General features: G+C 35.1%; 1 protein-coding gene across 1 annotated transcript in view; it reads right to left on the minus strand.

Annotated features, from left to right (window-relative positions):
* Window positions 1–15,641, minus strand: part of LOC138698941 (neuroendocrine convertase 1-like) — a 435,125-nt gene that overhangs the window by 117,295 nt on the left and 302,189 nt on the right. The window contains exon 13 of the mRNA XM_069825139.1: window positions 14,426–14,559. Within this exon, the coding sequence (XP_069681240.1) occupies window positions 14,426–14,559 (134 nt within the window). The remainder of the gene's footprint in view (window positions 1–14,425; window positions 14,560–15,641) is intronic.

Genomic DNA, 15,641 nt, shown 5'->3' on the forward strand with positions numbered 1-15,641 from the left:
GTTATGTGATCACAAGAAGCAATCACATCACAATGAATTTATGCTAGCTTTGGAATGAGAAAGGGGTTCAATTTTGTACGTATTTAGTTATATTAATCTCGAAGCTAGCAGCTGATAATTTCTATATATCTTCTTTCATTAAGTGGATGTATAGAATTTCTACTGATAAATCAAAATGTACAGTTTCCCTGAAAAGAAATGAGACAATTGAATATTCCTAAGTCTCAGATGTTAAACACTGCGCATGATCAGAGACCAGAGCACTGATACACAAGATAACAAATACTGAGTTACTTAGATTCAAGCTATTTGGTTTGTTACTAGCATCGTTCCGGAATTCACTTCAAAAACTGCAAAAAATATGATAATATTACGTAAATAAAAGATAAATATATACGTAAATCGTGTAGTTAAATCGACAATGGACCGTCATGACTAGATCGACACTCCGCACAGAAAGTAAATATTTCGTGTCGTTGCAATAGCTCAGACGCTAAGATCTCTACGTGTTGTGTAGAAGAAAGCGAGTTCGATTCTTAGTCTATATAAACGATTTTTTTTCTAAATAACGTTGAAATAGAGTTTTACAAAGTCCTCAGATTAAGTGTTAATGATCACAGAAATTACAAAATTACAAGTTATAATATTATAAACGTTAATCTAATGAATGCATTTATACACACACATACAATGTAAATGCATATTATATATATATATATATATATATATATATATATATATTAAAAACACACAATTAAAATGAAATTAAAAAATATTCCTTAGCCACACAGACAAACGTTTACAAAGGTTTAGAGTCCTTAGGGTATGTCATTTGTTGAGTAATTATTACAATATTTTATTAGTAGCTTTCCCATATGTGTAATAAATGCACTCGCACAAAACAATTTTTGTTAAAAGTGTGGTTTTGGATTATTTCATTCCCATCCCTTCAGTTGATTTTAACTATTTTATCTACGTGTTTTCAATAGTGTTTAATTTAATGTGCATTCAATTTCATTCATGTTATGATTGAATGAATAAGCACTGTTGCAGTTATTGATTAATTACATATATTAATACTAACTATTAAATGCATGTGTTAAGTAACTAATTGCAGTATCTTTTGCAAAATCTTGAATGTTTTAGTTATAAATAATATTTCTGTACTATATACTATAAGACGTTAAAAGAATTTGCAATAGATTTGGGATCCTCTACTTTATAATCACTAATTTTAATGAAAAAATATTTTCTTTCTTAGGATATCTACAAGTTTAACTTTAATAATATTCCGAATAGCTTGAATTGCATTATCTGGATTTTGTGCTTTTCTATTCAAATGTGTTCTATTTCCCTGTTTCATAAATTTTGATAAATTACACTGTACTTCTTGTAGTATTTAAGAAAATGAGGATAGTTACATTGCAGCTCATTACATATAGATTCTTCTTTTTAATACATGAGATTTTTAAGTCCCTGCATTATCTACATGTTTTTACTTTTGAATTTTTTCACAACATTGAGTGGAGAACATCCACTGAAGTGATGCTGAAATGAAGTGAAAAATACACTACATTTACTCTCAATATCAGAAGTATCAGTAACATATATGTTTTTCCAAAATTCATTTTGTAGACATAAATGTAAATAATCACTAGATACAGCATTTACGATTTTTTTTTTTTTTTTAGTTTTTAAATTAATGTTTTGAAATTGTTCAGTAATATTGGAAACAGGATTTGTTTATCATGTTCATACAAGCCATTGATTATAGGTGTTGTCGAATAGGAATTCAGTCTAATTCAGTGTGCAAAATTTTTATCAATGGCTGTGCTACTTCAGCTTGTATGCTGGTGGGAAAATGAGTCTACGACTAAGATTTCCAGTTTCAAGGAGTGAATTTAATTTACTTTTACGGAAAAGTTCCGAGAGATAATCTGTGTTTATGTCACTACAGATCACAAATTTCATGTGAGATTTCTAAAGTCTTTTCTTTACAAATTCAATGTTGGCTATAAATATAAATAAATAATGAAAGAAATATGAATGATTGTAGTTAGAAGTCTGATTTACATTATAAAAAGCAAGAAGTTACATTCCTCGGCAAGATTCGAACTTTTCGATGTTTAGTTTTGTCGTCCAACGCATAAGCACGGACCTATTCAATGCTTATGTTAATAACCTACAATTTAGCTATAGCAATGTGGTGTCATAACTTTGGGTTTGTTTACTTAATGTAATTAGATTTAATTTGATTAGTTTCGCAACAATTGGACTTCCTGTTATATCCTGTTATATAAATATTTAATTTAGGGTTGATTTATTAACTCTTACTGTGCAAGATGACCCTTATTTCAATAATTCTATATCACGTTAAATAGTCATTGTCTACACTAAAGTATTATCATCATCCCTCATTTCTCATCTTAATGGCGAACAGACGTGACATGAGACAGCGAGTTATAGCTCTAGTTGAGGTTGGATATGGGGCTAAATCTGCTGGCCGTTTGGTCGGTGTTCCTGGAAGTACAGCCGAGAGGTGGGTTCATCGTTACCAAAATTCAGGGGAGGTCGAAAATCGCCCTATTCCTAGGCATCCGCGGATTTCTTCATTGGAAGAGGATGCGCTCTTATTCGAGGCAGTTCGACAGGGCCCCTTTCGGACTTCTAACGAAATAGGAGCAGCATCTAACTTTCCCTGTTCTTTTTTATTTTATTTTATTGGGTTATTTTACGGCGCTGTATCAACATCTCAGGTTATTTAGCGTCTGAATGAAATTAAGGTGATAATGCTGGTGAAATGAGCCCGGGGTCCAGCACCGAAAGTTACCCAGGATTTGCTCGTATTGGGTTGAGGGAAAACCCCGGAAAAAACCTCAACCAGGTAACTTGCCCCGACCGGGATTCGAACCCGGGCCACCTGGTTTTGCGGCCAAACGCGCTGACCGTTACTCCACAGGTGTGGACTCCCGGTTCTTCACAGACTGTGATCAGCAAGTTGAGGAACCGCGGTATTAGGAGCTGGAGGGCTGCGCAAATGGAAATATTGGGGGAAGCACAAGCTGTCGACCGTCTTGCCTTCGCTACCAATCGAGTGGATTTCGATTGGAGAAATGTAATTTTCTCCGACGAAACAACCATCTCGAGTGATTACGAAGTTCCTGTTCGTGTCTATCGTGAGGATGGTCTCCGACATGATCAGCGCTATGTGCACCGACGTGAAAGATCGGGGCGCTTTAACATATCGTCACAGTCTAGTATATACAGTCGCGAAGCTCAATACGTAGTAAATATGCAAACATTAGATAGTTGCTTACCACTAGGATCGCTAATATCACCTCATTACAGGCAATGCAAAATAGTACCGTCACAGTCTATTGTTTCTAGCACCCTCAAAAACTCAAGCTTCGTGACTGTATATAGTAGACTGATATCGTGTTGGGGTGGATGTCTTACGATGGACCTGGCGTTATAGAACGCACCGATGGCCGGTTTAATGCGGGAACTTATGAGCACATTCTGGAAAATATATTCCTTCCTTCCGCCCCTAGAACGTTTTCCCGAAGGAACATTGCTGTTCCAACAGGATAACCATCCCGTGCACTATGCCGCAAGCATTCAAAGATGGTTTCAAAGGAGACCCGAGATCGAAATCATTAATTGGCCTCCGAAGTCACCTGATTTGAATGTCATCAAACATTTATGGGCGGAATTGAAAAAGAGAAAGATAGCCACCTATACCCACCGACGCCCTCGAAATCGAGACGAATTGTGGGATCAAGTTGTTGAAACCTGGGAAGATCTCACCGGGGATTAGAATTTATTCCACAATCTCGTGACATCCATGCCGGACCGACTTAGAGCTGTAATAGAAGCTGATGGCATGTGGACAAGATTTTAAGTTGTCAGGTCTCTTTTTGTTTTTTATGATTTTTGTTTGAGGAAGAATGTCTTAACTTCCAAGTAAGATTTATTTTTTTTTTGACGAGGTTCAGCCCACTTGTAAGACCCAGAAATTGGGCATAAATTATTCATATATTTGTCGGCAAATTAGACAGTCTAGGAACTCTGAAGAAATTAATTACACCTCAATAAAAAAAGTTTTACCTGGGATCGAACACGAGACGTTTCGGTTAAGCAGTGGAACCGACACGCTATTATATGAGCTACCGAGATAAGACAGTGACAACAGCAGTCTAGAATGTAGATCCCATAGCAGGCATTTGCCATTCGGTACAGAGAAGCAATGATATTTTGTGACTCGAGCTATGTTGTGAAATCGTGGCCTTAAATGGCTGTCTTCTTCGTGATTCTTATTTAGTCCTTGTCCTTGTTGTGGTCCTCGTAACAATTCTTGCTTATTTGCCATGTTACGTATCGTTACGTCGATATCAAGTGAACCGCGCTGTAGAACTTTAACTTCCGACGACCAAGAGTCGTCTCATTCCTTTTAAGGGTAACTGTATGCTTCCCGCGTTCTCGTTGCTCCTATAGGAACACATGATTCTTTGATAATACCAAAGCATCGCTAAGTCGTTTCTTTTATCGTTTATCGTTGCTCCAACGTGTACGTACCCTTATACGCTCAAGAAACGAGTCGTATCAAGTCGGCTTATTGTCATCAGTGTACGGTTATGTTTCCAGACCTGCAATTTTTCTGCTCAATGCGTGAGTCACCCACAATTTTTCAATCAGTTATTTAATGACGGTATGTCAACTACTAGGTTAGTTGGCGTTGATGAAGTTTTCATATATATATATTTTAGTAGGTTATTTTACGATGCTATATCAACATCTTAGGTTATTTAGCGTATAAATAAGATGAAGGTGATAATGCCGGTGAAATGAGTCCGGGGTCCAACACCGAAAGTTATCCAGCATTTGCTCATATTGGGTTGAGAGAAAACTCCGAAAAAATCCTCAACCAGGTAACTTGCCCCGACCGGGAATCGAACCCGGGCCACTTGGTTTCGCGTCTAGACGCGCTAACCGTTACTTCACAGGTGTGGACTTTTAGGTGGACAGTGCACAAAATTATTTAGTGGAATTGAATAATTTAAACATTGAAACTACATTGCTTGAAAGATGAAAAGGAGATAACCATTATAAACTTCTTCTGTCCAACACTTTCCATGGGCCATGGGAATCTCACAATTTTTAACATAAAGTTAGTAATCATCACATAAAGTAGGTGAGTTATTATGCTCATGTACAATGTATGCCATTGTTGTAAAAATGGCGCTATACAATGCTGAACATTGTGCTTTTGTGTTAGAAACATTTTTTTTTAAATACTGATTCAGTTGTCATTACACAACGATTATTTCGTCGACATTTTAATGTTCCACGTCATGGTGTCGTTCCTAGCAGAAATACTATGAAGTTATGGATACAGAACTTCAGATCAACTGCTTTTGCAAAGAAGAAGATATCACCAGGGGCCTGTTTCACAATGTTTACAAGCCTTGTAATTTGTAAACTTTGCTTGTAGATTGTAAACTTCTGTTTCACAATCTTTGTTTGTAATGTTAAACTTTACAAAGGAAATAAAATCTTTACAAATTAAATTTTGCTCACTTTACAAGCATTCTGTTTCACAATGAAGGGTAATTTTACAAACGTGTAAACTTTACTTGTAAAGTTAGCACATTTTTCTACAATAGCTCTGAGATGTGTAAAGTTTGATATTGCAACAAATTCTGAATAAATACAATAAAGATATATTTATTAAATTAATTTTTGAGTAACTGGGTAATATTAAGAATTAAACTAGAGCAGTTTTGATGTTATTAAGTAGTTCTAATGGCTCAGACGAAGATATTGAATTTAGGCCTAATCAAACAAAGACGTATACGTAAAATTTTCCGGCCAAGAATTAATAATACGTTCGTATCATTGTATGAATTTAATGAAAGGTTTCGAATGAGTCCCGCGCTATACTTCAGAATACCGCATGAGTATTTATATACGAAGACTGTATTTAATAAAAAATCGCACTTAAAAAAGAAGTTCCCTGCACCAAAAATAAATTAATTCAATAATACAATAACGACACTGAAGTCGTTTCGCGTCCCGTTTCGCTGAAATCTCTCCTCCAAGATATGGGACATCACATCCAACATGGAAAAGTGATGCCCTAACCTCATAGCGAATACTGTATTGTTTTGCATTGGTTTAATATACTAGCTGTCAGTCCTGTCAGTTCCGTGCGTTAGTAGATAAGCACGGAATTTCTAAGTTATGTGTGCAAAAGTGCCCATAGGGTAATTGATGTTGTTAAAAGAGTTAAATTCGAGACAGGTTTTTGATAATAAATACAATAAATAAATACTTATTAAATTGATTTTTGAGTAAGTAGATAATATTAAGAATTAAACTAAAGCAGTTTTGATGTAATTAAGGAATTCTAATGACTCAGACGAAGATATTGAATTTAGGCCTAATCAAACGAAGACGTATACGTAAAATTCTCCGGGCAAGAATTAATAAAATTATAAATTTAATGAAAGGTTTCGAATGAGTCCCGCGCTATACTTCAGAATACCGTGTAAGTATTTATATACGAAGATTGTATTTAATAAATACTCGAACTTAATAAAGAAGTTCCCTGCACCAAAAATAAATAATTCAATAATGCAATAGCGACACTACTTACGCGGTATTCTGAAGTCGTTTCGAGTCCCTTTTCGCTGGAATCTCTCCTACCTATAAGATATGGGACATCATATCCAACATCCAGAAGAGAAAAGTGATGCCCTAACCTCAAAGCGAGAACTGTATTGTTTTGCATTGGATGCAGTCAGTTCCGTGGGTTAGCAGATAAGCACGGAATTTCTAAGATATCAATGTGCAAAAGTGCCCACAGGGTAGTTGATGTTGTTAAAAGAGTTAAATTCGGGGCAGGTTTTTGACCACCAAAATGTTATTTACTATAGCACAGAATTTTTATGCTGCTGATGGTATCACTAATGTTTGAGAGGTTAGGAATGCAACATTAATAAATACTGATGGATCAACACAAACAATTAACGTGATTTTGTGTTTAGACATCGTAATTCTTTTATCAATTGCATATTTGTATGTGGACCAAATCTGTTATTTACTTATTTAACTGAATTTTATGCTAACTTTGGTCATTTAAGTAATAGAATTATTGGTATACTCGACCAGTCACACCACATGAAACTCCATTGTCGCCAATATATAAAAATCTAAATACTTTTAATTTTTTAACAATACTTTATATTTTCTGTTGGTGAAATATGAATCAGTAAGCTTAGAATAATCTATTTTAGTACAAAATATAAACATATGTATCGACAGTAGTAAAAATACAGCGATTTAACTCTGCTCCTTAGCGATTTTAGTAAACTGTCGTTGGCGATATTGTGTAACCAATAATGCGTATTTGTAAATTTCTTTAGCTGATTTTGTAAAGTTCGCCAGACTTAACAGACTAATAAAATAGCACTGTGAAACACAATTTACAAGCATTTGTAATCTTTTACTTGTTACTTGTAAATTGTTAATTTGTAATTTGTAAGGATTGTGAAACGGGCCCCAGGTTCTGTACACACTGTGAGAACATCACGAAACATCGAAAGAATCATGCGATAGGAAGGAGTGCTCGTCACTCAACCAGAAAACACGCTGCTGCCTTAAGTTTATCGCGTACCAGTTTGAGAAGAATTTATTCTGCATAAAGATTTAAATTTTCATCCCTACAAGATGGTTGTGGTACAAGAGTTAAATGATCGTGATGAAGCAAATAGAATTATATTCTGTGAAAAGTTTTTCAACGTCTTTACTGATGAAATGGTGCTGTTAATGAGTGATGAAGCACACTTTCATTTAAAGGCAAGTGAACAAACAAAATTTTCGTTATTGGTGTGAAAAAAATCCACAGCAGCTTCATATGCGATCACTTCATCGTCCACATGTAACAGCCTGGTGTAGCGTTGCTAGTTTTGAATTCATAGGCCCTTATTTCATTGAAAAGAAAGATAAAGCTGTCACAGTGACTTCTGATTGATATATAGAGATGCTAGGGGACTGCATTACTCCAGAGCTACATTATCGTGCATTCGATGGCAACGACATCTGGTTTCAACATTAATGGACTCAAGGAGGCTATACAGGAGGAAATCACAGCCATACCAAACAACATGGTGCAATCAGCGATACAGAATCTGCGTGACAGACTGCAGAAATGTATCTTAAGTGATGGGAGTCATTTAAGAGATGTGCTATTTAGAAAATGAGGTCACCTTCACAAACGGCATTCAATAACTTATTATTATATAACAGCATTAAAATTTTAATTTGTTTCTTATATTGTTAATGTTGTATGTTAAAATCGTCAGGTTCCCATAGCCCACCCTGTATAATAGCACGTTGCTATATTGATAGACTACTTGAAGCATAAAGTCATTCTTTATATTTATGTTTTTTTTTTTGTAGGTTATCCTACGACGTTGTATCAACATCTTAGGTTATTTAGCGTCTGAATGAGACGAAAGTGATAATGCCGGTAACATGAGTCCGAGGTGCAGCTCCGATAGTTACCCAACATTTGCTTATATTGGGTTAAGGAAAAACGCCGGAAAAAACCTAAACCAGGTAATTTGCCCCGACCGGGGATTCGAACCCGGACCACCTGGTTTCGTGGCCAGACGCGCTAACCGTTTCTCCACAGGTGTGGACTATCTTCATGTTACTGTTTCTAGAAACAATGAGTGGATATTTATCTTTTTTTTGGTTTAGTTATTCGATTACTTAGCGACGTGTGGCTTTTGTAAACTTTTGTCCATTTGTTGTTTTTGGTAACAGTAACATGAACATTAACTATAACTTAACATATTAAATATTTAACATTAAATTATAATGTTTATTTATTTATTATAACGATTTATTACTGTAAACACCGTATTTGATTAAATAATATAGTAAATAGATTTCGGGCACAAGCGAAAATTATCACTTTCAACTTGGAACCTAAATATTTCATTTACCCTCTTGTAGCATAAATTACTAATATTTACATTGTTAGGTACTTCCACAAAAATTTTGTTTATTTGTTAATAGCCTATTAACAACCCTGCCTTAACTGCGAAGTCCTAAAAATGGATGGGATTGGTGATAACAGGTTGATATTTGGTGATATAAGGCCTATTTACCATGGAGTTAACTGGTAACTTTTTTAACAGCTAGTAAACAACTCGAAAAATTCAACCAGGTAAACATAACAAGTGGGATTTGAACCCACGTCAGAATGTACCCTAAAAGTACGAGGACTGCTGATTACCCCAAACCACTGCAGGGGCCTAAAAGCTGTTACAGTCGGCTCTAAAATATTTTTTTTTTCAACTGTTCCGGATTAAACACATTGAGCATTAAAGAATTCCGATATTGCAGAAATGACAGTTAAGCTTGTACATAAAGCAGTGTTGCGAGCCGTACGATCTGGATCGTACATGTGCAATCATTTCGTAACATGTACGATCGTACGATTCAACCAGCGGATAGTATGTAAAATGTACGATCCTGTCGGCAAAGAAGGTAAAACATGTCAAAAACAGAGGATTTAAACATTTACTACAATTTACGACATTTGAAATTTTATATAATACATTTCTGCAGTATTATGCGTATATTTCATTTATACATTTACAACAGTTTCTGCATGTAGCACTTCTGCGTTACAAGTACTGTACAAGTCGTCTGTCGCAAAACATATTCCTATAAACATTGCTCTCCTATGTCTCCAAGTCAGGTGATATGACAGCTTGATTATGGCAAACATTATTATAGCGACAAGGAATCACGTAGTGTCCATTACTTGTGGCTATTAAAAATGATGCTGACAAACATTCCTCTGTTTATTTCTAAATATCTCAGAGAAATGATTTCTCCAATCCTCTCAATAGCCTAAACATAATTACTGTTGCCATGTAAGCATGTAATGTTGGTTGTAGTTTTGAGAACCCCATAACAGAAAAAGGAAATAAACATATTCAATATATGGGTCTATTTTGTACATACAAAGGAACAAGGAACAGCCTGTTATATATTATGGTACTTGCTTGTGCCAGTCGTGTTTCGTGGTAGTGTACGGCCAGTAAGAAATCAGATGTCATTGTGATAGGTTCTGACGTGAAATAGTCGCAATGGATTCAGAAGATAGTGATAGTGGTACTATGATAGGTTCTACTCCAAAAAATCTACATCCGGTGTACTTAAATACACAGAACGCAAACAACATTATAGAAAATTATGATAAACAATTTCTCCATTTAAAGCTCGGTTTTCCTCTGATAAAACAGACTGTAAAAGAACTAGATGTAGATTCTGGCTCTTCTGTTCCTGTTGTTGTTGGTTCTTCTGAGGATTCTCCCAAGGTAAGGAGACAGCGAAGTCTTTAAAAATCATTTTATGTGCTGATATTTAATTTTTAAAAGTTATTTCTTTATAATATTAAAAAATCGTTCAAATAAAATACTTTGGAGGGAGTTCAGACAAAATACCTAATCAAAATAAGCCTATTTTATATGTAGTGTATGATCCTCCAATCAAAAGTATGATAATTTGGAACCAATTGTACGATCCAGTCAAACCTCAGGGTTGGAAACGTTGACAAACAAACATGCTTTGATAAATGTCTACCTTTCGTAGCTCTGTTAACGACAGAGAATATCGAGACCTGCTGAAGATACGAATCTATGAGAACCCGTAAATGTTGTGGGGCTTTAAGTTGGTTTTGAAATGTATTCCATTTACATTATGTATGAGAGTCATATTTGGATCCATCAACGTTACTAAAGAAATCGTAAGAAGTTTCACAAGATTTAATAATTGGAGTGAGAATGATATAGTCCTAAGCCACACAGGCAAAATTTTACAGGAGAACGTATTAATAGTTTAGAGTCCAATGCTGTTAGGTGCGGCATCATAATTTCTTCGATGTATACTTATGTCATTTCTTGAGTAATCTTTGTAACATTTTACTAGTAGCTTCTCCATATATGTCAGAAAAAAAAAGAGAGAGAGAGTTTGTTGAAAGTGTGACTTTGGACTATGTCTTTCTCAACCCTTCAATTGATTTATTCTAAAAGAGCTAATTTAATCTATTTTCTTCATCTCTAACTTTCGTCAGACTAGTGTTCAAATATCTAGTCTTAATTTTTACCTGTAAAATCAGCAACGAAACAGAAAACTTTTAGGCATCTTAAATGTACCGAATGAAGGTAAAATACCGTCATTCGAACACATCAGTAAAATGACAATTTTGATGCTGAGAGATTGTGTCTGGAGCACGTAAAATAGATCTAAATATTTCTATTAGAAATTAATAACAGTATATCACATTTCAACACAAGTGGCGGACCAGATTGAAGAAATATTATTGTCGTTGTCATAAAAATAACTCGTACTATGTTTTATTCGTACTTCTCTTTGATTTCTTAAGACTTGTTAAACCGATTCGTTTTACATATGCCTAGTGATTCATATTATTTCATTCCATCTACTTTGTTTGTACTTGGTCACTTATATATTTTTTATTTAAAAATAAAAGTCAAAATTATGCAATTAAATTTATGAATATCTTCACATCGGATTTCAAATTCAATTTCTCTACTTGATATATGTCCTTCCCTCGGAATTCTATGCAATATAATATATTTATACAGCTGTATTTCTACAAAATGTTGACGCTGACATCCCGAATTTTATGTGGTTACATATTACTTTCTAATGTGATATGTAGTTTAAAGAGAAAAATAATCTGTATGACTTGAGGCTTTCCTGGCGTTTCATGTAGAATAACTGTTCTCAGGTCCTCAGCCAGGTCAGTTGGATATATGCTTGCAAGTTTTCGACGGCTAGTTCTGCCATATTCTTCAGGGAATGAAGAAGATGGAAGAGCTAGCCGTCGAAAGCTTGGAAGCAAATATCGAACTCACCTGCCTGAGTACCCGAGAAGAGATTATTCTAAAAATAATAGTCTTCATTCTGAAGTTTTAAATTATGTATTTTTATGTCATCGTAGCATTATAAATAGGTTTGTTACTACCTTCAATATCGTGCGTAATTGGTTTATTATGGCACACGTGCCAATAATAGCAATAACGTATTCGCTATGACGTAATACCGGAACGCTTTGGATGCATGCAATTCGCCTGGTTACCTTGTTTATAACTTCTACGCGCCACGTAGCAAGAAATGAAATGCAGGACAGAAGGTAACCTATCATTTAGTTCCAATATTTAACAATTTTGTATCACTTTTGTAATATCACACAAAACAGTTCTGTGGTTCAGAGAAACTATATTAACAAAATAAAGGAACATTTGTAACATAAAATTTGATACCTAAGGTATAACTAGAGTTTGTAATACCTGCAAGGTTATCCATTTCTCCTTATTCAATGCCAATACCAGGCGCAACTAATCGATACGATCAATACGAACATACCAACACTTATGTCAGCTATGGATGCCGAATTATTTTATAATTTATTTCCTACAATTTATAATGCTAAGATGCCATAAAGTGTTGTATCCAACTCGTGGATAATATTATTGTGATAAACGTTCACTGATGCCATAATATCAAGATTTTCTATTTGTTGCATTAATAACTATTACATATTTACATATATTTTATATATTTGGATTCTATTAAATATTTTACATACTCTTTTAAAGTAGGCCCTATTGTCTATTTTGAAAAAAAAAATTAACTGAAATGTATATACTTTTGAACCTTTATCTCCTCAATTAATATGCGCTTAGGAATTGTTTATACGGCCTGTCCTTTTTTTTTCTCATGCATACACCAATCAAACGTATACAGAGTGGATGGTAATCTCTGCACCAAATGAAACTGATAATACATCATGAGGAGCGATTTGAAAAATCTAAAGTTTTTTTTTTCTATAACATTCGCCGTTTTAGAGGAAAGTGTTATGTTTCTATTACGCATGTGGCAACATTACGGCTACTGCAATAACTATACCAAACGTAGCCTTCACTCCTTACCTTCCCCTTCCACTGTGCTGTACTAAGTCGATGACGCGCAACAGTGCGCTACGTTGCATTAAATACATAACTGTTCAGATTATTTTTACCTATCTGCTATATAGCAATCAGCTATTTCTCTCTGGCCATTACCGCACTAGAGCGCTGCAAACATTGGGCAAAACTATTTTGTTTCCTGCTTTACGATGCTTCATCAAAGGAAAAGTGTAATAAAAGTTATGTTACATTTAACGTACCTATAGAATCACCTCTTGAGTTTTGGTGCATCGGTTCCATTCCAACCTGTATAATTTTTGCGCCAGAGTAGATTCAGATTCTGAGAATTAAAGAATGGACGTTCTTTTGCAATGCTGATAATTTCCATCTCTCTTAGAAAGTAACAGTAAATAATGTTTTTGTAAGGAAAAAATACCAATGAGTACAGTGGTTCCATTAAATAATTACTGTACGTTAATGAAATGCACTTAATTACTAATTTTGCTTCCGAAGGATCAGTCGACAATATTGACGTAATAAAATGGACATGGAGATGAATTGTTCATTCTTATCTTTTTCGTTTTATTTTGTTTTTGTTTCATTTTTTGGACATAGTTTTTTTCTTTTTCTTGAAAACCTACAGATTTGTCACTAATGTAAGAACAGGTTGAAAAATGCTATAATGAATAATTATTACAGTAAGATTAATGTGACAATCAATAAGTCTCACAAAATACGATAGAAGTCCTCCCAAAATTAAGTGTTTAAACATTCATTTATTGCACTAGAATAACTGTAACATAAATCCATTTAATAAAGATTATTGTTCTGGGTCATATATTTTTTAATTTATTGCATATTTAGAATCTACCTATGTATTTTGCCAATTTTGACTACATATTAATTTATGTACAGTACATATTTCTCACTTTCATTAGACATAAAATCGGAGCTCTAAACTCATAACTTCAGTTTGTATAAAATTAGTATGCCTTTTTAAAGTACACTGTACGCAAACTAAGGAATTACAAACATTTATTAATCATAATTTTATGTTGAATGGATTATAACAAGGAGTTAAAAATGAAGAGTTCTTAATAATTTAATGTTTCTGAAGTAAAATGTGAAGAATATTCGAGAAACTTACTTCTGCTCTGGTCATTACGTGATGAAACTGTGGGAACGTTGAAATTGGTTACAAAGTTGCTTGATTTGTTTCCATGGCATCAAAAGAGAAGCACTAGATAACATTTTCCTCAGATGTATATTTCCCTGACTCTCTTTCCTCCGGTAAAAAACTGGATTACCTTCCAACAAATTTTGAGTTCGTAATACATTTCGTATCTTGTGATCTGTTCTATTGATTGATGTCAAGCCGTCAGTTCGTACTTGAGAGACAAGTGTGCACTCACCTTATCGGTTATGTCGAGGGTCCACACACCGCTCGGGTTCTCTCCCCATGTCAGCACCGACATGAACTTCCAGTTGTCGAAACCCTTGTTGGAATTGTCGAGTTTTCTTGGGCTCAGCAGCTGTACTCGAGTACCTGCACGCAGTTATTATTACGATTGTATTTTATATCATGTAGCATAACTCTAACAATTTATTATTCATACTATAATACATATTCAATGTTCGTTTTAAAATTTACCATTGCTAATGTTGTACATATAGTAATTTATGTATAGGCCTATTACATATGAAATACCTTGGAATGAGGGTAAAATTATTCATTAGTGACTTGTAACTTATAGAGTGTAACGATATAAGCTGATAAACTTACACAGATGGTACATCACAAAAAATGTATTCCCACTGTTACGCCCAATTCGTGAAACTGCCCGCTTCATGAATTTGCAATTTTTTCCATTTCATGAAATGATCTCTCCCATTGCCCAATTCACGAATCGCACAAAAATACGCCCAGTTCACGAATCGGATAACGCTTCGATGTGCCCGATTCATGAAGTGACTATAGGCATCCAATAGGGATAACTCAGTGCGCAGAAACCAGCGGGAGTGACCGTCTCTCGCAAATGACGTACGGTCCCGTTCCCAGCATGCTCTCATGCCTACTGCAAGGAGGTAGGAGGGGTATAGCATGCGCGCCGCAAGGAGTTCGAGCTGAGTTTTGCTTGTAGGATACTTTATACCAGTGGTCGTCAGCACTCGCTGAAATGTGCAAAGTGTAAGCGGTGCCGTCCCGTGTGCACCGTTGTGCTGCAGGAAGAGATAGAGAGTATATCCGCTAGCAGCTACGAGTATACCATAGTGCACTGTGTTTTCCACGGGTAAGAGACGCTAGCCCCAGGATGCTCTGCGGTGACGATCGCTGCTTTATACAGTAGTTCAGCGTCCGTCATTACGAAACGGAATGACGTCAGGGCAAGCATTGACTATACAAGCTATCAGTAGGTACTTTAACGGTGGCAATGGAATTGTAGTTACGAAAATAAGTAAATTTCATCACAGATGCAATCCATGTGACTGTAATCTACAAAGATTCCCAAATTCATGCACAGCCCAGATCATAGTGTGTAATATTGAGAAATTATTACTCAAGAAAGTGGCAAAAAATCACGTAAAATAGCATTGCAGGAGATCAGTAAATATTTCCACTAATGGTTA

Source organism: Periplaneta americana, chromosome 4, assembly GCF_040183065.1.
Source record: "Periplaneta americana isolate PAMFEO1 chromosome 4, P.americana_PAMFEO1_priV1, whole genome shotgun sequence".
Classification (NCBI taxonomy): Eukaryota; Metazoa; Arthropoda; class Insecta; order Blattodea; family Blattidae; genus Periplaneta; species Periplaneta americana.